This window comes from Lycium barbarum, chromosome 11 (genome assembly GCF_019175385.1).
Source record: "Lycium barbarum isolate Lr01 chromosome 11, ASM1917538v2, whole genome shotgun sequence".
Taxonomy (NCBI): Eukaryota; Viridiplantae; Streptophyta; class Magnoliopsida; order Solanales; family Solanaceae; genus Lycium; species Lycium barbarum.
Window position 1 is genome coordinate 23,095,626 of NC_083347.1, and position 20,095 is coordinate 23,115,720.

General features: G+C 37.7%; 1 protein-coding gene across 1 annotated transcript; it reads left to right on the forward strand.

The window, feature by feature from the left end:
- The first annotated feature begins 8,740 nt into the window (after positions 1–8,740).
- On the forward strand, positions 8,741–10,140 carry LOC132618561 (peroxidase 3-like). The gene is made up of 4 exons (XM_060333591.1): positions 8,741–8,956; positions 9,040–9,237; positions 9,444–9,606; positions 9,722–10,140. The coding sequence occupies exons 1-4, from the start codon at positions 8,741–8,743 to the stop codon at positions 10,138–10,140; spliced, it is 996 nt and encodes a 331-aa protein (XP_060189574.1).
- The last annotated feature ends 9,955 nt before the right edge of the window (positions 10,141–20,095 follow it).

The following is a 20,095-nucleotide window of genomic DNA, read 5'->3' on the forward strand; positions in this document are numbered from 1 at the left end:
ATTGAAGTACCTTTCACATTTCGTACCCCTCTTGTTTATCGAATGAAGAATGATATTAGTTATGGTACTCTTCACATCAAAGTTGAGTTGGTTTTACTTCCTTTAATTGAGTTAATCCTTATCTTCTTGTCCATTGCTCCAAGGTGACTAACCTCTTGTTGGCACACTCTTTCCAATAAAAGTTGTGTCGATCATATTTCATAAGATTTTGGCTAACTTTGTCTTCGTGAATAATTCATAACAAGATGTTTCCTTGTACTTTTACTTCTTTGGCCTAATGATCAAATAATGATAAATGTAGCGACAATAACGATAGTCAGAGGCTAACGATGATAGTTCACTCCGACTCTTTTTATTATATCTCTTCTGAGGTCAGTCTTATATATATATATATATATATATATATTTAATTTCATTATCGAGCCGCGCTATAATCTGCCGGGTAGGCACTTATATGTGCACCTTGACATGTTTCTTTCTTCACTGAGCCGTGTTGTAGGCGGCCGGGTAGGCACGTATCTGTGCACCTAGATGTATTTCTTTCTTTACCGAGCCGTGTTGCTGGCGGCCGGGTAGGCATGTAGCTGTGCATTGCCACTGGTCAGTTAGGCAGAGATGATGTTATGATGATGAGCTCACCCCATAGAGGGCTTTATTATTGTAATATGATATGATATATGCCTCCATAGTGAGGAATGATTTTATGGGCATGCATTTACATTTATGTCATGATTATGGTCGCCCTCAGTGGCCTCGTTCAGAGTTTCAGGTTTTCTTTACATCTTTTCCCAAGTTATCTGTATCTCTTATGCTTATGTTATGTTTATGGTTACTGCCTTACACACTCGGTACATCTTTCGTACTGACGTATTTTGTGCGTTGTGATCATGCCCTCAGGTACGATAGATGGATTGTTGTACCTTTCTCAATAGGATACCAAAGTTCAGCAGGGATGTTCGCACTCCATTCTCCGGAGTTGCTGGTCAGAGTCATTAAATAGGATGCATTCATATATATATATAGAGAGAGAGTATGGCTATGGTTACGTCGGGGCCACTATCCCCCAATTGATGCATATTAGTGCTCTTAGAGGCTTACAGACTATCAGTCAGCGTATAGGTATTGTGTTTGGCCTTGCCGGCCTTCTGACTATTTGTCTTTCTTGGTTGTGGCCTTGTTGGCCCTTGTAATGCATATATGTATTGTTGGGCCTTTTCTGCTTGCAGGTTGTTATCACATACTTCTTACTATTGTTATTCAGCGGCCTCGTCGGCCTATGATTCACGTTACAGGGTTTAGATATCACAGTTGGTTCGCTCGGCCCTTCGGGTGCCGGTGCCGGCCACACCCCTAAGGTTGGGGTGTGACACTTTAGAGCACTTTCTCTCCAACATTCCAATTTTGTTGATGCACTTTCTCATTAACCTTCAATTGTTGAAGCACTTTCTGTTCAACCTTCACGATTGTTGGAGCACTTTCTCTCTAATATTCCAATTTTGTTGATGCATTTCTCATCAACCTTCAATTGTTGAAGCACTTTCTCTTCAACCTTCACGATCGTTGGAGCACTTTCTCTCCAACATTCCAATTTTGTTAATGCATTTCTCATCAACCTTCAATTGTTGAAGCACTTTCTCTTCAACCTTCACAATCGTTGGAGTACTTTCTCTTCAACATTCCAATTTTGTTGATGCACTTTCTCATTAACCTTCAATTGCTGAAGCGCGCGCGCGCACACGCGCAAATATATATATATTCTTAGAATAAATTCTTTTACTATTTATGCTACAATATTGCTTGAGATATCTCGTATAAGTATATTCAATTGTTGAAGCGCGAGCACACACACACGCATATATATATATATATATATATATATATATATATATATATATATATATATATATATATATATATATTTAGAATAAATTCTTTTACTTTTTATTCTACAATATTGCTTGAGATATCTCGTATAAGTATATATTTTTATGTTCATTATTTTATGTATTAATGATGAATAAGATTCTAAAATATAATTTTCTATGCACTAATTATGATGAATTGGATCCTAAATAAATTTACATATCAATTTTAATTTTTATATATTGTTTCTAAAAATTTATAGTTGTCATGTCATTAAATAGGTACCGAAAATTATATCTAGAGCTAAAATGACCATTGAAGCTAACTAGGCTAAGTTGAGCGACCTTTGGAAGACACAACAAAGTTGAGTGACTATGGCGGTAATTGTCCAAAGTTGAGTGACCATCCAAGATTTTAACTCAAAGTTGAGTGACTATGGTGGTCAATTATCCTTTTTTTTTTTTGATTTCTCACCCGGTGTCCGGCATCCGCATTGGAGCCCGACTATATCCGGATTTGCTCCGCGTAGGGCCCCATTCGGGGGAAAAAACTCCCTGCCAAAATTTTTTCTATACTCAAAGCTCTAAATCGAGACCTATGGTTAAGAGAGGAGTAGCCCCATCTGCTGCACCCCTCTCTTGAATGACCATTGAAGCATAGTTGCAAGTTGGAAGAGCAGTCGTTTTGCATAGTTGCAATATTTTCTCAGCTAATCTGTCTGATTTCCTCTCTGCTCTCTTTTGTACCTCCTTCTTACTAGTTATACTTAACCTCCAATTTTCCAGACAAAAAAATTATTTCATTCACAACCGATATAGATAGTGTGAATACTGATGATGAAAAGATCATAGATGGTGTAATTGTTGTTACTGTATTTTGGCCATCTTAATATCCTAACTGGTATGCCACTGTCAGGAATTTCGAATAAGCTACAATAATTGTAAAGAAATATAGCAGAAGAAAAGTAAATCGGGGAGACCTTCTGCTAGCCCAAGATCCTTAACTAAGATCGGAAGATTCAACTAAAGAAGAGGAAGCTTTGGAAAGGAGAACTTAGTTATGGAACAAGATTTCTTGAATTGGCTTGAATTGCTTTAAAGTGGGTTTTGTTGGGTTAACTTGTCTTGTATTGGTAGTATTAGCTTACAAATGGGGTTGGTTACAAATGACTAAGACCACCCCTATTTATACTTGTGTAGGGATGGTTCTAGAAATACTTCTAGATACATCTATTAGAAAAATCTAGTTATCTTTATCTCCTACCACTACTCTACAATATCTTGATATTATTCTAGATACAAAAGGATCTAGATAATTCTATCCTCAACTACCAATATCTAAGTATCTAGAATTTCTAGACATTTCCTAAGTACAATATATATCAAAGATATTACATTATAGCTTTCTAGTAACTCTTCTAAATATCTATGATATTTATTCTTTCAAAAAATTAACTTTAGTTTTTCACACCCCCCCTTAAAGTAATTTTTTGGAAGTTATCCTGAACTTGTCGCGGAAGAACTCAGACGTAGCTTTTGGACGTGCCTTGGTGATGATCTCAGCAATGTTTTCCCGACACTTCTTCCTTCTTCAAATGATGATGGTTTTCAGCTGATAATTGGGCCTCCAAAGAAACATGAATATGTCTTGATAAAATTTTCATCTCTGTAGCGGGCAGACTTGCCACTATTTCTTTTTGGCCTTTGCGAACCACGTGAATTATCTTCATGCTGAATTTCACATTCTTGAGTTTCTAGACTCCCCCATTCTCTTAGCTCTTTAACAATTGTGTTATCTGGAGAAGCACCTGAGTCGGTGACGATCTGACCACGAATTTCCTTCGAAGCCTCAATACCAGCATAGGATCCACTGCTAGATTTCCTTTCCAGCTCCTCAATAAATTGTTTGGCAGCTTCAGAGCTTTCAAAAATCATACCATTTGTATCTGCATATGAAATTGAGCCTTCAAGGTGAACCTCTTCATTTATTTGACCGTTGGCTTCTCCATCTGCTTCCAGTATTTAATCTGAGCTGGTGATTGACTCTGATATGGCAGATGATTGACCAGAGACTTCAACTTCCACTACAACTCCCTCAATGCTTTCTCCAGAATGGTCACCATTGTCATATATAATTTTAGAAACTTCATGCTCAGGATCAACCTCAACATCCTCCACGTCCAGACTTTTATTACCAATTTCAGGATCCGCTTCGTTGATTTCCTCGACGGTAGCTGCCACGTCACCAGTCTGAATGTCTTCAGAGTCTTCTTGCTTTTTGTTGATGATAACAATGCGTTCTTTCTCCACGTGATGGACTGTATTATCTCCTGAATCCACGATGCAGTCTTTTTCGAAATTGAGGGAGGCTAAGGCATCTACTACTCGAGTCTCAGCTACGAAGCACCTTCCCCAATCTTCTTCTTCTTCAGCAACTTTCTCGGTTTGAGCCATGTTGCTTTCTTTGGCTCGGTAAAATCTTTTTATGTGTCCTACTTCACCATATCGGTAACATTTAATAGACTTCTTACCATAATGATTAGAAGAATCCTCCTTCTGTCTTGGCGAGCTTGAACCCTTATGGAATTGAGAACGTGCCATATCTGTTGAGCCACTTTGCTCTTGTCTTTCTTTAAAATTTCTCTTGTTAGCAACAAGAGCATTTCCATCCCCTTCTTTGATAGACACACTAGCCATCTGTTTGGCTAGTAGCTGTTGTGATGATGAAAGATTCTCAAACTCCTCCAAAGATGGTTGTTGAGCCCATCCTTGAACTGATGTAACAAAAGGAATATATTCTTTCTTCAAACCACGAATGATAGTTCTTCTCATTCGTGCTTCAGAGATAGCCTCGTCCGGATTTAATAAAGAGATATCTGAACATAAGTTCTTAATCCTCAAAAAGTACTCGGAAATAGAAAGATTGCCTTGAGTGGTGTTCGCCAATTCATTCTCCAATATCTGTAGTCGGGCTTCATCCTTCTTGTTGAACAGCCGATCGAGGATCTTCCATATCTCATGAGCTGATTTGTACCTTATAATATGATCAAACAAGTTGTGCGAGATGGACCTCTTTAGGATGAATTCCGCCTTTGCATTAATCTGCTTCCACTTCTTGCATGCATCGCCATTTTCCGGTCCATCGGCAAGAGGACTTGTGTTACTCCCATTAATAACATCCCACAAATCCTCACCAACAAGGTATGAATCCATGCATGTCTTCCATACCTTGTAATTGGACTGATTCAACAACTCCATCCCCAGTCTATTAACACGAACGCTCAAATCCATTCAGAAAAACCAGTTGAATCCACCACTGACCTGATCTTGAAATAAAAACCAGAAGCCAATTACGGCTATGGCTCTGATAACCATGTAGAGAAATATAGCAGAAGAAAGTAAATCGGGGAGACCTTCTGCTAGCCCAAGATCGCTAATTAAGATCGGAAGATTCAACTAAAGAAGAGGAAGCTTTGGAAAGGAGAACTTAGTTATGGAACAAGATTTCTTGAATTGGCTTGAATTGTTTTAACGTGAGTTTTGTTGGGTTAACTTGGCTTGTATTGGTAGTATTAGCTTACAATTGGGGTTGGTTACAAATGACTAAGACCACCCTTATTTATACTTGTGTAGGGATGGTTCTAGAAATACTTCTAGATACATCTATTAGAAAAATCTAGTTATCTTTATCTCCTACCACTACTCTAGAATATCTTGATATTATTCTAGATACAAAAGGATCTAGATAATTCTATTCTCAACTACAGATATCTAAGTGTCTAGAATTTCTAGACATTTCCTAAGTACAATATATATCAAAGATATTACATTATAGCTTTCTAGAAACTCTTCTAAATATCTATGATATTTATTCTTTCAAAAAATTAACTTTAATTTTTCACAATAATGTCAATACTTTTCCAACAAAAAGTAGCTAGTCAGCTAAGTGAACCAGAATAAAAAAACTATGACTAACATCTCTAGCAAACTGGTTGGCTCTATTTATTGCCTTCCCATTCTGGCAATGGCTTGGTGGCAATAAGGGTGGAGGGAAAGGAAATTTTAATGGTGGAAGAACAAATCGAGGTAAGGAGTAAAATGGATTAGGGGTGCTGAGGTGGCATCCACCTTATCAAATGTTAGCGCCACGTAGGATTAGATGTCTACCTTGGACAACTTTATTGGTGGAAGGGTATATTTGAACCAATAGTATAACAGCAGGAGTATATTTGAACCCAAAGTATAATGAAGGGTATATTTGGCCCTTTCTAATAGTACAGGGGTATATTTGGCCCTTCTCCGTAATTAATCTATTTTAAAATTACTAATTATTAAGAGAGAGTTCAATAGCGATTTTCTTTATGTACGAGATTTAGAGTAAGTTTGTTGCACGTGAATATTGTGTCAATCAATAAAAAAAAATACAACAAAATAAATTATGTAAAACAGCAACCGATGGTAAAATATGGAGTAACCAATATTACATTCATCTAAATAACAAAAATGATTGTTGTTATGTTGACGCAGTAGTAGAATTTGTAACAAACCTATGAGAAGAGCTTATATGAAGATTAACTACTCAATTTCCTTCTCATGAATAAAGAGATAACAATCCTAGTTAATTCGTTTCAGTTACATGCCATAATGCAAGATATCAAAAAATCCATAAGAATTTGGTAGACCATTGTGCACCCCTTGAGGAGTTCCTCTGTGTCTTGTAATGCTTATTCAATAATTTATTTTTTGCTGTTTCACCACATAGAACGGTCATAATTTTTAACCTTCATCAAATAAGATGCGATCTGAAAAATGAAAACTTAGATGGAACATACTTGTTAGCTATGTTTAATAGTTTTGGGTGGAACGTACATAGAGTGGTAGAGGCACCAAAAGGAGTTAAAGTAGCAAATCGAATAAGTTTAGTTTTCATGTTGGAGAATTTAACATTAAGAATGTAATATGTTATAGACGTGTAAATAAATGATTTTTTTAACCAAACGAATTATTGAAAAGTCTCTATAAAACATGTAAACACCCGGGAAAAAACACATCAAAACAAAATATAATCACTTCATTGACACACACAAATATAGGTGAACGAATAATCAGTTGCGAATGGTACTAGTATGAAGCAACAAGAAGAAATCACTTCATCCACATTGGTATTCCACAACCTGTGTAACTTATATTATTACGCACACATACGTTAGATATAATAGAAAAATGACAAGACAAGCCACCACCCATTTGATCATAGAGTCCCTTTTTACCATAAATTATAGAAAGATACCTTCATCCCTTCATTTAGTTATCTTAGGCCTTTCAAACTTAATAGTAAAGAATATCAACGCAACCAAGGGAAGGGTAGCCACACTGGAAATTTTTATTACAGGCACCTAACAACTTCTCCAATTAAAAGTAAAATACATAGACAATCTCCTTAACTTGGTTTTCCATTTTTTACCTAGCCACTCAACTATGTCTAGTACAAAACTATTATTGGCCACCTGAACCAAGTACCTAATGTCCTTTTGAATTGGGTAATTTTATGAGTGAATAGGTTAAAAGTCCCTTAGCTATCATAATTTTATGAGTTTCTACCTAAATTATTGGGTGTTTACAGAACCCCTAAACTAAAATGAGCTCATATTAAAATACCCCGGAGGGATATTATAAGCTACGTGACAATCACGCTCCAAAAACGTAACTCTTCCAAACAGTTCCAAGTGGCAATACACATGGACAAATTTTAGAGTGAATAGGTTTAAAACCCCTAAACTACAGAAGACAAGGGAGAGATAAGAAAAAACGTGTAGTACTAGCTAGCTAGCACTTCACATTCTATCTATTCAATCTCATTCGATTCTGGTTAGATAGTAATACTACAATAATAATTGTTGTCTGACAAATCGACTTAGACACCTTACTACTCGTGCCCGCCCATTTTTTCGTGTCCTAATAGAATGACTCTCTTAGTTATGTTGTGCTTTGACCAGATAGGAAAGGTTGCAGTAAAAATGTACTTCAAGTAATTTCTCCATAGATCCTAAATCTATACATGAAGAAAAAAATCATGTAAAGAAGGGGATTCCCATTTGTACAAATGGTACTCGAGCTTGGAACGAGCATGAAGAGATTAATAATACTCTTTTATCCTTTGAGTTATTAAGTCGAATCGGTTGCTCAAGATGTTTTGTCTTCATCCGCCAGAAACTAGTAAACTTTGATTTGATTCTTAGCACATACAATGAGCCAATCAATATCTTTTAGTCACAACTGCAGTGTAGAGATGATCTGCCCATATTTTAAAAAATAAATAAATAAACAAATAAATAAATAAATAAATAAAAGGGAAAAAGAAAATTGAAGCAAGTACATTAATGTGAGGTTGGTGGTTTGCAGGGAGGTTGTTAGCTTAATACAGGCATGTTCCAACTTTTTAAACAAAATAACTTTTTCTATCATTTGACTTCAAACAAATACTTATTTTGATTCCCGCTTTGAACTACTAATACCAAATACCTTACATCTTAAGTCTTGATTGACACATACACACACACAAAAAAAAAAAAAAAAAAAAAAGAAGAAGAAGAAGAAGTAGCCTCTTAACAGATTAATTTAACAAGAATATGCAAAGGTTATCAGCTTGTATATATGGCAACTAACCAATGAAACATATGACTCTAACTGAATGAAAGAGACAGACCCTAACGAATCTATTTTCTTATGTAATAAAAAGATGGAGAATGACAACCTAACGCAAGTTAGCTAAAGCAATGTGCCTATAAATTCTCTCTGATCCATTAGGAGTTAATGTGTGTAGCAACTCGAACAAATAAAGAGACCTATTTCTAAAGTAGCAAAAAGAAGTAATTAAAATGGCTAAATTTGGAGATATGAGTAATTTTCTAGTGTTGTGTATACTACTAGGAATAGTGAGTTCTAGCAATGCTCAGTTACAACTCAACTTCTATGCAAAGAGCTGTCCACAAGCACAGAAGATAATTCAAGATTATGTGCAAAAGCACATCTCAAATGCTCCGTCTCTTGCAGCTGCCTTGCTCAGGCTGCAATTCCATGATTGCTTTGTCAGGGTAAGTTCATCCTTCATTTCATATGAAGAGTGTCATTCTTGAAATAATGTACTTCTCTGATTTTCTTAATTGGATTTTTACAGGGTTGTGATGCTTCTGTACTCCTGAATTTCACTTCGAGCACAAAAAACCAGACTGAAAAAGTGGCAGTTCCTAATCAAACGCTGAGAGGCTTCTCATTCATCGATGGTGTGAAGAAAGCAGTTGAAGCTGAATGTCCTGGCATTGTCTCTTGTGCAGATATTGTTGCCTTAGTTTCTAGAGACTCCGTTGTGATCACAGTAAGTATAAAAGTTGAACCAACATGCAAAGTAGTTTCTAACTTGCGGACCATATTTGCCTAGCATACCCTGCCTAGACCAATAAAATGAACTGAGGTTATAGTTAATGCCGCTAATAGAAAACTGAGATAACTAGTTATTGTACACATGAAAGGGCTAAGCTAAAAGGAAAGATGTGCTTAATGTCTGTCTCCCTTTTTCTTCAGGGAGGCCCTTACTGGAATGTTCCAACTGGTAGAAGAGATGGAAGAATATCAAACGCTTCGGAAGCCTTGGCAAACATCCCTCCTCCAACAAGTAACTTTTCCAGTCTCCGAACATCGTTTGCCAGCAAGGGTCTTGACCTAAAAGACTTGGTCCTATTGTCTGGTAAGTTTAAATTAGTACATCCACACTGATATCTGCTTCTTCTATATCGAGATTTTCCATACATTTAGGTCTTTTGGGACAAAAATCATTACTACTATGAACAATTTCCTATCAGGTGCACATACCATTGGAGTCTCACACTGCCCGTCATTTTCATCACGTTTATACAATTTTACTGGAGTTTGGGGCACACAAGATCCATCTCTAGACAGTGAATATGCAGCTAATCTTAAGATGAAGAAATGCAAATCAATCAATGACAATACGACAATTGTTGAAATGGATCCAGGCAGCTCCAGTATATTTGATCTTAGCTACTATAAGCTTGTGCTCAAGAGAAAAGGGCTATTCCAATCTGATGCAGCCTTGAAAACAAGTGCGACAACAGATTCATATATCAACCAGCTAGTACAAGGATCACTCAAACAATTTAATGCCGAATTTGGTCTAGCCATGGAGAAAATGGGCAGGATTGAAGTTAAGACCGGCTCTACTGGTGAGATTAGAAAGCACTGTGCAGTTGTGAATAGTTAAGAGCAGTCTTTTTCCTTTGTTCCCTGCTTTCGAATATTTTGTATTTGTATTTGTATTTGTGCGTGGTTTTGATGTGAATTATTTGGGTAACATGTATTTGTTAGGTGTGGAATTGGCCAAACAAGTCAATTCTTTTGTTCACATAGTCGTGATGTAAGCGCTTACCTCATAATAGTCGTGATGTAAGCGCTTACCTCATCATAGGAAATTCATTCCTATAAATAGGTAGCTTATGGTTCATTTGTAAGATATCATTAAGATCATTTGCTATACACATCCCAAGAGAGAAAAAATCTAAGAGAAATACTCTTAGTGAAAGGCCTAAGTAAGAGAAGGTCTTTGAGAGAATTTTCTGTGGTAAAATTCTTGAGTGTAATTGGGATTGGGGTTGTGAGGTTGAGTGTTGTAAACACTTGTAATATTTCTTCTTTAATAAGATCTGCAGCAGCAACGTGGACGTAGCTCTCACATTGAGGGTGAACCACTATAAATCTGTGTGTGCTATTTATTCTTCGCTTACATCACGGCGTAAGTAGGTTCTGTCTAAGGAGGTTGGTATTTAAGTGGTCCAGCTGTGACCCTGCAATCTTTCCTGGGAACCTGCTTACAAAGGTCGGATTTGGGATTCAAATCCTAACAACTGGTATCAGAGCAACAGGTTGTGTTGTGATTTAGAAACGATGGGAGGCGAAGATGGTACGACGCACGGCATCGGTAAATTCGATGGTACAGATTTTGCGTTCTGGAGAATGCAAATTGAAGATTATTTATATGGCAGAAAGCTTCATGAACCTCTGAGTCCGAAACCAGAGGAGATGAAGCAAGCAGATTGGAATCTCCTCGACAGACAAGTTCTGGGAGTCATTCGGCTGACGATGTCGAAGAACGTTGCTCACAACGTGGCAAAGGAGAAGACCACCGCAGATATGATGAAGGTATTGTCTGACATGTATGAGAAACCTTCGGCAAATAATAAGGTATTTCTCATGAAGAAACTATTTCATCTAATGATGATGGAAAATGCTCATGTTGCTGCACACGTAAATGAATTCAATACCATTGTAAATCAATTGTCATCGGTAAAAATTGACTTCGATGATGAAGTGCAAGCTCTAATTTTGTTGGCATCCCTACCAAATAGCTGGGAGCCAATGAGAGCAGCGGTTAGTAATTCTGTCGGTAGTGACAAACTAAAGTTCAACGATGTTAGGGATCGTATCCTTGCTGAGGAAGTGCGCAGGACAGATTCTGGAGAGGCATCGACGAGTACTGCTTTTAATGTTGAAAACAGAAGCAGAAATTATGACAGAAACTACAACCGAAATAGGGGCAGATCGAAGTCAAGGAATGGCAGGGGTCAATCCAGACCAGGACGAACATTTGAGTGTTGGAACTGTGGAAAACCAGGTCACTTCAAGAAGAACTGCAGGGGGCCAAAGAAGGAGGACAACAAGGGGGCTGGAATCAACGCTGCTACGGAAGACATTGGCGATGCGTTGTTGCTATCGGTTGACAGCCCGATAGACTCTTGGGTGCTTGACTCAGGAGCGTCCTTTCATACCACCCCACATCATGATATAATGACAAACTACGTGGCTGGGAATCTCGGCAAAGTTTATTTAGCCGATGGAGAGCCGCTAGATGTTGTTGGCACGGGAGACATTAATTTGAAGATGTCAAATGGATCCTCGTGGAAGATTACAAAAGTTAGACATGTTCCAAAGCTGATGCGAAACCTGATCTCAGTAGGTCAGCTTGATGATGAGGGATATGATCTCAACTTTGGTAATGGGTCTTGGAAGGTGGCGAAAGGTGTTATGGTAGTTGGCCGAGGAAAGAAGATTGGCACTCTCTACATGACGACTAGCTGTCGTGATACTGTTGCTGTGATTGACAACACAAAGAAGACAGATTTGTGGCATTGTCGGCTTGGGCATATCAGCCAGAAGGGGATGAAGCTGTTGGTGACAAATGGCTTAATTCCGGAGCTGAAGACGGTGGACCTTCATACGTGTGAGAGCTGCATTCTCGGAAAACAAAAGCGAGTAAGCTTCTCAAGTGCAGGCAGAGAGTTGAAGGTCGAAAAGCTGGAATTGGTGCACACAGACGTGTGGGGACCTACCACTGTACCCTCCCTTGGAGGATCACACTACTACGTGACCTTCATTGATGATTCAACCAGGAAGGTATGGGTTTATTTTATGAAAAATAAATCTGATGTGTTTAGTGTATTCAAAAGATGGAAAGCCATGGTCGAGAATGAAACAAACCTCAAGTTGAAGTGTTTGAGGTCCGACAATGGCGGAGAATACACTGATGGTGATTTCAAACGGTACTGTGCCGATAATGGGATCAAGATGATGAAGACTATTCCTGGAACGCCGCAACAGAATGGAGTAGCCGAAAGAATGAACCGAACGTTGAACGAGCGTGCTCGGAGTATGAGAATACACTCTGGACTGCCCAAGACATTCTGGGCAGATGCAGTCAATACCGCGGCCTTCTTAATTAACTGAGGACCGTCAGTTCCCTTGGATTTCAGAATTCCAGAAGAAGTCTGGAGTGGCAAGAAGGTAAATCTTTCATTTCTGAAAGTGTTCGGTTGCTTATCATATGTTCATAATGATGATACGGCTAGAAGCAAGCTTGATCCAAAATCAAAGAAGTGTTACTTTATTGGCTATGGTGACACCGAGCTTGGGTACCGATTTTGGGATGAACAAAATCGGAAGATCATCCGAAGCAGGAATGTTGTCTTTAACGAAGAGGTACTGTACAAAGACAAGCTGCAAAAGAATTCAGAATGTCAGGACAAGGAATCGGAAATAGTCGATTTGAGGGACTTTCCGGCACCTGAGCCGCAGCCAGGTACAACCGAGGCAGAGGAACAAACAATCCGAGAAGGTGCTGATGAAAGTGCTGATTCTGAAACAAATGAACAGACGCCAATCACAGAGCTGCGTAGATCATCCAGGATCAGGAAGCCGCTTCACATGTACTCTCCATCCCTCAACTACATTCTACTCACTGATAGAGGGGAGCCGGAATGTTATGAAGAAGCAATGCAAGTCGATGAATCGACTAAGTGGGAGCTGGCAATGAAGGATGAAATGGATTCACTATCGGCAAATAATACATGGGAATTATCCGAGTTGCCAAAGGATAAAAAGGCATTGCAAAACAAATGGGTTTATCGGATAAAGGAAGAACCCAATGGAAGCAAGCGTTATAAAGCAAGGCTGGTTGCAAAGGGATTTCAACAGAAAGAAGGCATTGACTATACGGAGATCTTCTCTCCCGTAGTCAAGATGGTGACTATCAGAACTGTTCTTGGGCTGGTAGCAAAGGAAAATCTACATCTGCAACAGATGGACGTGAAAACTGCATTTCTTCACGGTGATCTAGACGAGAAAATCTACATGCAACAGCCGGAGGGATTCAAAATCAAAGGAAAGGAGAATCTGGTGTGCAAACTTCAAAAGAGTCTGTACGGACTAAAACAGGCTCCAAGACAGTGGTATTTAAAGTTTGACAGCTTTATGAAGAAAGCTGATTTTTCAAGGTGCGAGGCAGATCACTGGTGTTACTTCAAAAAATTTGAAGACTCGTACATGATACTGCTACTCTATGTCGACGACATGCTAATCGTAGGAGCAAACCTACAGGAGATTGATCGGTTGAAAAAAGGGTTATCGGAAGAGTTTGCAATGAAGGATTTGGGAGCTGCAAAGCAAATCCTTGGGATGAGAATCAACCGAAGAAAGGAGGGCATCAAACTCTCACAAGAAGAATATGTGAGGAAAGTTATCAAAAGGTTTAACATGCATGATGCCAAGCCAGTCAGCACTCCCTTGGCTGGACACTTTCGGTTGTCAAAGGATCAGTCGCCGACTACCGAGGATGAGAAGAAGCAGATGGACAAGATACCTTATGCATCTGCAATCGGTAGTCTTATGTATGCAATGATATGTACAAGGCCAGACATTGCACATGCAGTGGGAGTTGTCAGCCGATTTATGAGCAATCCGGGAAAGCAACACTGGGAGGCTGTGAAGTGGATATTCAGATATCTGAAAGGCAGCTCGAGTTCAGCTCTGTATTTCCGAAAATCAAAAACAAGATTGCAAGGGTATGTTGATGCTGACAACGGTGGTGATATTGATAGCAGAAAGAGCACATCCAGGTATGTTTACACCTTCGGAGGTACTGCAATCTCTTGGGTTTCCAAGTTGCAAAAGATAGTAGCTCTCTCTAGTTGTGAGGCTGAGTACGTTGCTGTGACGGAGGCCACAAAGGAAATGATGTGGCTACAATCTTTTCTGCGGGAATTGGATCAGGACCACGAGGGAAGTGTGCTATATTGTGATAGCCAAAGCGCCATTCATTTGGCAAAGAACCCGGTTTACCATGCTCGAACGGAGCACATACAACTCCGGTACCATTTCATTAGATCAGCTTTGGAAGATGGAGCGCTGGTGCTTGAGAAGATCGCATGGAGTCAGAATCCAGCAGACATGCTGACAAAGGCAGTGACAATAGACAAACTGAAGCTATGCTCAACTTCAGTTGGCCTGCACGAAGTATGAAAGTAGGAAAGAGCTGCTGCATCGATCAAAGTGTGAAGACAAATTAAAATTAGTCTTCAAGTGGGAGATTTGTTAGGTGTGGAATTGGCCAAACAAGTCAATTCTTTTGTTCACATAGTCGTGATGTAAGCGCTTACCTCATAATAGTCGTGATGTAAGCGCTTACCTCATCATAGGAAATTCATTCCTATAAATAGGTAGCTTATGGTTCATTTGTAAGATATCATTAAGATCATTTGCTATACACATCCCAAGAGAGAAAAAATCTAAGAGACATACTCTTAGTGAAAGGCCTAAGTAAGAGAAGGTCTTTGAGAGAATTTTCTGTGGTAAAATTCTTGAGTGTAATTGGGATTGGGGTTGTGAGGTTGAGTGTTGTAAACACTTGTAATATTTCTTCTTTAATAAGATCTGCAGCAGCAACGTGGACGTAGCTCTCACATTGAGGGTGAACCACTATAAATCTGTGTGTGCTATTTATTCTTCGCTTACATCACGGCGTAAGTAGGTTCTGTCTAAGGAGGTTGGTATTTAAGTGGTCCAGCTGTGACCCTCCAATCTTTCCTGGGAACCTGCTTACAAAGGTCGGATTTGGGATTCAAATCCTAACAGTATTATGTTTTTTTACTTGTGTATATTCCAATTTGTTCTTGTATATTGAGGTTTTCTTGAAATAAAACTAAGATTCCAGGAGCTGCTTTATGTAGAAGTTGGAAATGTGGAACCTTTCCTAGAAAAGGTTCTGTTATGCTTTTCTAACCTCTCTTTAGCTAGTGAACTTACCTGATTCAATTCTCTAAAATCATTTCGGTGCAAAGGAGACTTTTCGTCACGATTGAATGTTTATGGTTGATTTTGGACTGATGATTGCATAAAATACTTTGTAGCAATACATAATATATATTTCACACGCTTGAAAGGATATATTAATTTTAGCTCCGCAGTACAGATGCCACCTTCTCATGGATCATGATGGATACAAGCACTACACAAACTAGGACTTGAAGTTATGGAGCTGGTCTAGAGACAAACATAGTTAAACTAGATCTAAAGGGAGAATAAGTCAGTTGTATAACGAACACTTGCAATACAAATAATTAATATTGGCTTATTCCTCATTAAGCTGAGACAGTAGCTTAATATTGGCATGATCATCAATTGCCCCTCTGTTGTAGCATGATAGGCTTCATCAAACTCTTTTCCACTTTTCCTTATTGGCTGTAGTCATTCATACTCATCTTTTTCTCTTCATAGCCGCTGTTTAGCACGAAAAAGCACTCTTCAAATGCTCTTAAGTGTATTGTGCTCCTTCAAGAGTACTTAACTGCTAGAAGTTTTATTCAAAAATCATTTTATAAAGATCATATCTGGAGCTTTTGAATTTGGTTTAAAGGCTAATGTGCTCATTATTTTCGGACCCAGCAATTCGAACACTCCCAAACGGCTTTCAGTGATATATACACAATATATTCATCGACAGTAGACCAGAAGAGAAACAAAATATATTCAAGAAAATCCCTATGCTGTAACTTTACATACCTGTGCACCTATGATTGGTGACTCAGTAAATGCCATATAATTGTCCCTAACATTTTGACAGTTTCTGATTTCATCTTCCATAGAATTCTGAACTTGTCTTGTTTAGCGTATTGATATGCTAGCTTCTGTCATTGGATGTGAATCCATTTTTTAGGAGTCAAGAGGAGGGACACAAACGCCTGTCCATAGCAAATGTGAGAAAACAAGTGAAACAACAAAGTCAAACATCAACAAGTTAGTACAAGGATCTCTCAGACAATTCTATGCTGAATTTGATCTATCCATGGAGAATAGGCAGGATTGAAGTCAAGACCAGCTCTGTTGGTGAGATTAGGAAGCACTGTGAAGCTGTGAATAGTTAAGAGCAGTCTTTGCCATTTGTTCACAACTTCCAAATATTTTGTGTTTGTATTTGTGCGTGATTTTGATGTGAATTATTTGGGTAACATGAATTATGTTTCTTTTTTGTTTTGTATTGGTTCCAATTTATTCTTATGTATCGATGGGTTTTTTGAAATAAAATTAAGAATCCAAGAGCTGCTCTATGTAGAAGTTTCAGAAATGTGGAATCATTCCTAGAAAAGTTTCTGTTATGCCTTTCTAACCTTTCTTTTTAGCCAGTTATACTTACCTGTTGCAATTCTCTAAAAGACTTTTCACAGGCTTGAAAGAGTATGTTGATTTTTGGTTCCTGTGTACAGACGCCATCTTCTCACACGGATCATGATGAATAATTTTTAGCTACACATATTAGGACTTGAAGTTATGAAGCTGGTTTAGAGACAAAAATTGTTACTCTATATCTAATGAGGCAGCATGAGTCAAGTTGTACTAACGAACACTTGCAGTACAAATAATTAATAGTACCTTATTCTTTATTAAGCTGAGACAATAGCTTAAAATTGGCTTGATAGGCTTCATCAAACTCTTTTCTATTTTTCCTTATTGACTGTAGTCAGTCATACTCATCTTTTTCTCAGCATAACCAGTGTTTTAAGTATGTCATGATTTGATCCCCATTCTTCCATTTCTTTGCCTTGGTTTGGGTCATGCCAGGATATACTTTGTGATAGTAGTGTTCCTGATCGGCGATTGGCTGTATTAATTACCTAAATGCATGTTTAATCTGTGTGTGCATAACTTTATACACTTCTTGATTGGTGATAGCGACAGTAAGATAAGGCAGCTGGCTGTGTTTTAGCACAAAAAAGCACTTCTTTCAAATGCTTTAAAGTGTACTGTGCTTCTTCAAGAGTAATTAACTGCTAGAAGTGTCCCTTCGGGGACATCTGATTAAAAAAACTGCTAGAAGTCTTATTCAAAAATTATTTTATAAATACCATGGCTGGAGCTTTTGAATTTGGTTTAGACTCTGAAGTACCGGTTATCATTGTTCACTTATGCTTAGCCTTCAATCATTCCCATATCTAGTTGAAACAGTAGCTTCTGAAACTTCAATATTCTTGGAATGATAAGTTGCATATATCCTCTTTGGCATTGTGGTCAGTCTCACTCACTTACAGCTCTGCTAAATTGCAAGTCACTTTCTTTATTGAAAAACATTGGAATCAAGATGAAATGCGGCTTTCTTTTAAATTTATGATTAGGACTATCAGCTAGAGGGCGTTCTCAATTTATCAGTTATTTCTCCACATATATGTCATCAATTACCAAAAAAAAATACAAGTGGCAAGATGATCAGTATACTTACTTTCACTGTACATGAAAAATCAAAATCATCAAATGCTTTGACACTTTGATGGAGCTTTTAAGCCTAATATATAGACGTGCTTATTAGTATCAAATCAGTGTACATTTGGTGTCTGCAATATTGTAAATGAGAGTAGAAAAACCTCTTACAGAATTGTGTAAAGAATCTGCCACTCATTAACGGCATAATAACAAAACAACAGTACATTCACAAATAGATAAACAGAAGAAAACCCCTATACTGAAATTAATTATACATTCCTTAATTATCTCTAAACGTCTATACTGTAATTATACCTTCTATGATGAAGTAGTCATAAAATTCCGTTTCTGCTCATGAACTTCACGCCAATATTTGTTCCGTTTCTCTCTTGACTCGACCAGTTCCGCTTCTCTGGGCTCCAACTGTGACAAAATTTGGGGCAGAACATGTTTCGGATCTTCCCGGAGTCTCTTTATAATAGCGAAACCTTGTTCTTTGTATTCTTTCCTAATGCAACTGAGACTCACAGCACTAAAATATTTATCGATATTGATTATTTGATCTGCTGACTCCCTCAAGGTTTGCATCAAAGCTTTTGCAGAATTCACAGTTCTTCTAACATGGGACAAGTGAATGTCAGCTTCAAACATCTCATCTTCCATGCGAAAGTCATCATGTTTTTTCTGCCTTCGAGTCTTAATTTCATCACCACTATTACTTGGTGATGCCTCCTCCTCCTTCTTCTTAATTTTCTTTCTAGCCCCATAATCAGTACCCAAAAGCAACTCAAACTCATCCACCAAATCTTGATTTTCATCACCAAAGATTTTCGCAACTGCATCATAAGCCTCTTTATTAGAAAGTTTACCCCTAGTGATTTCCCTGATGATCTCCAAGTATGCCCTGATAACACCCCGTTCATCAGCAAATCGTTTTTGCACTTTATTCATAAAACCAATGCAAGGGTTCAATTTATTCGTATCAGCGTGGATAACATTGTTCTTTTGGGGCTGTCGTGACTGCAGTAACGTTTCTTGAAATTGTGGAGGCAAGAAAACTCGGTAGCCAGTAAGCAAATCATGGTGGGATTGGAACAGATTCTCCAATTCAGATATGACCGCCGAGACATCCTTTTCAGTATCATAACGACTCATGACTTGACGAAATTGACAGTAAAGTTGTGGATGTGATTTCACACGACGAATGAAAGAATAGGCAGCGGCCTCAACACCGGCAAATACCATCGTTGATTCTTTCTGAAAGAAGAGAAAATTACTTAGTAGATTTGTGTGAAAAAGTATGCTACTATGAGAGCAGCAGTGCTATTTATAAAGTGGTCGTATCCGAGTGGAACTAGGATTTAAAATCGTAGTCCTACTTTAATTGGAAATATTAGTAATATTTTCTAGTCCTGATCTTGATTCTATTTCACGCGGGAAAGGTTTGCAAATGTTTCTTGATACCCTTTCTTAAATTTGATTTATCTTCTCAACAATCATAACTTTCTATACACGCATTTCAACACATAGATTTTCATTTGGAATGATAATAACTTTTTTATTTATTTCCCAGCCGATATCCATTTAAACTACTAGGAAGTAGACTTTATAAAATCTATACTCTTATAAAAATATGAAATACTAATACGACAATTTAATTAATTTTTTATCTCTTACAAATAGATTTTACATTGGATAAAATTGTTATTTAATTATTTTCCTAATATTTAGGACTTCGAAATCACTAAGGATGGTTTAATATTTACAGCTTTACAATCAGCTAAAAGTTTACCTTAAATAAATCCTTTGCTTATTCAATCAGTGTAACATAACTATATAATTTCTTCAATGTTTCTTTTCCTATTATATAGTACCTTGAAATCAACTAGATTTTGTTTATTAAATTCTTCCTTATTTGAACTTTGTTAGAAGTCCTAATTTTTAGCTAAATGAGTTGTTATTAATTATTTTTCTTTAATTTTTCATTTGTTCCAACACATGACCCCTTGTGGACTGTAGTATATATATATATACACACACACATATATGCCAATAAATACTACCTTGCTGTTTCTGTAAATAAAATATCAAAAAATGTATTCCAATAGCTTTACAAACATAAACACGAAATTCTAAGA

What these genes read in the sequence shown, in the direction of transcription:
- LOC132618561 (XM_060333591.1), top strand. Translation starts at nt 8,741, where the DNA reads ATGGCTAAATTTGGAGATATGAGTAATTTTCTAGTGTTGTGTATACTA. An exon ending in TCCATGATTGCTTTGTCAGG is followed by an intron (nt 8,957 to 9,039) that starts GTAAGTTCATCC and finishes GGATTTTTACAG; the next exon opens with GGTTGTGATGCTTCTGTACT. An exon ending in GAGACTCCGTTGTGATCACA is followed by an intron (nt 9,238 to 9,443) that starts GTAAGTATAAAA and finishes CTTTTTCTTCAG; the next exon opens with GGAGGCCCTTACTGGAATGT.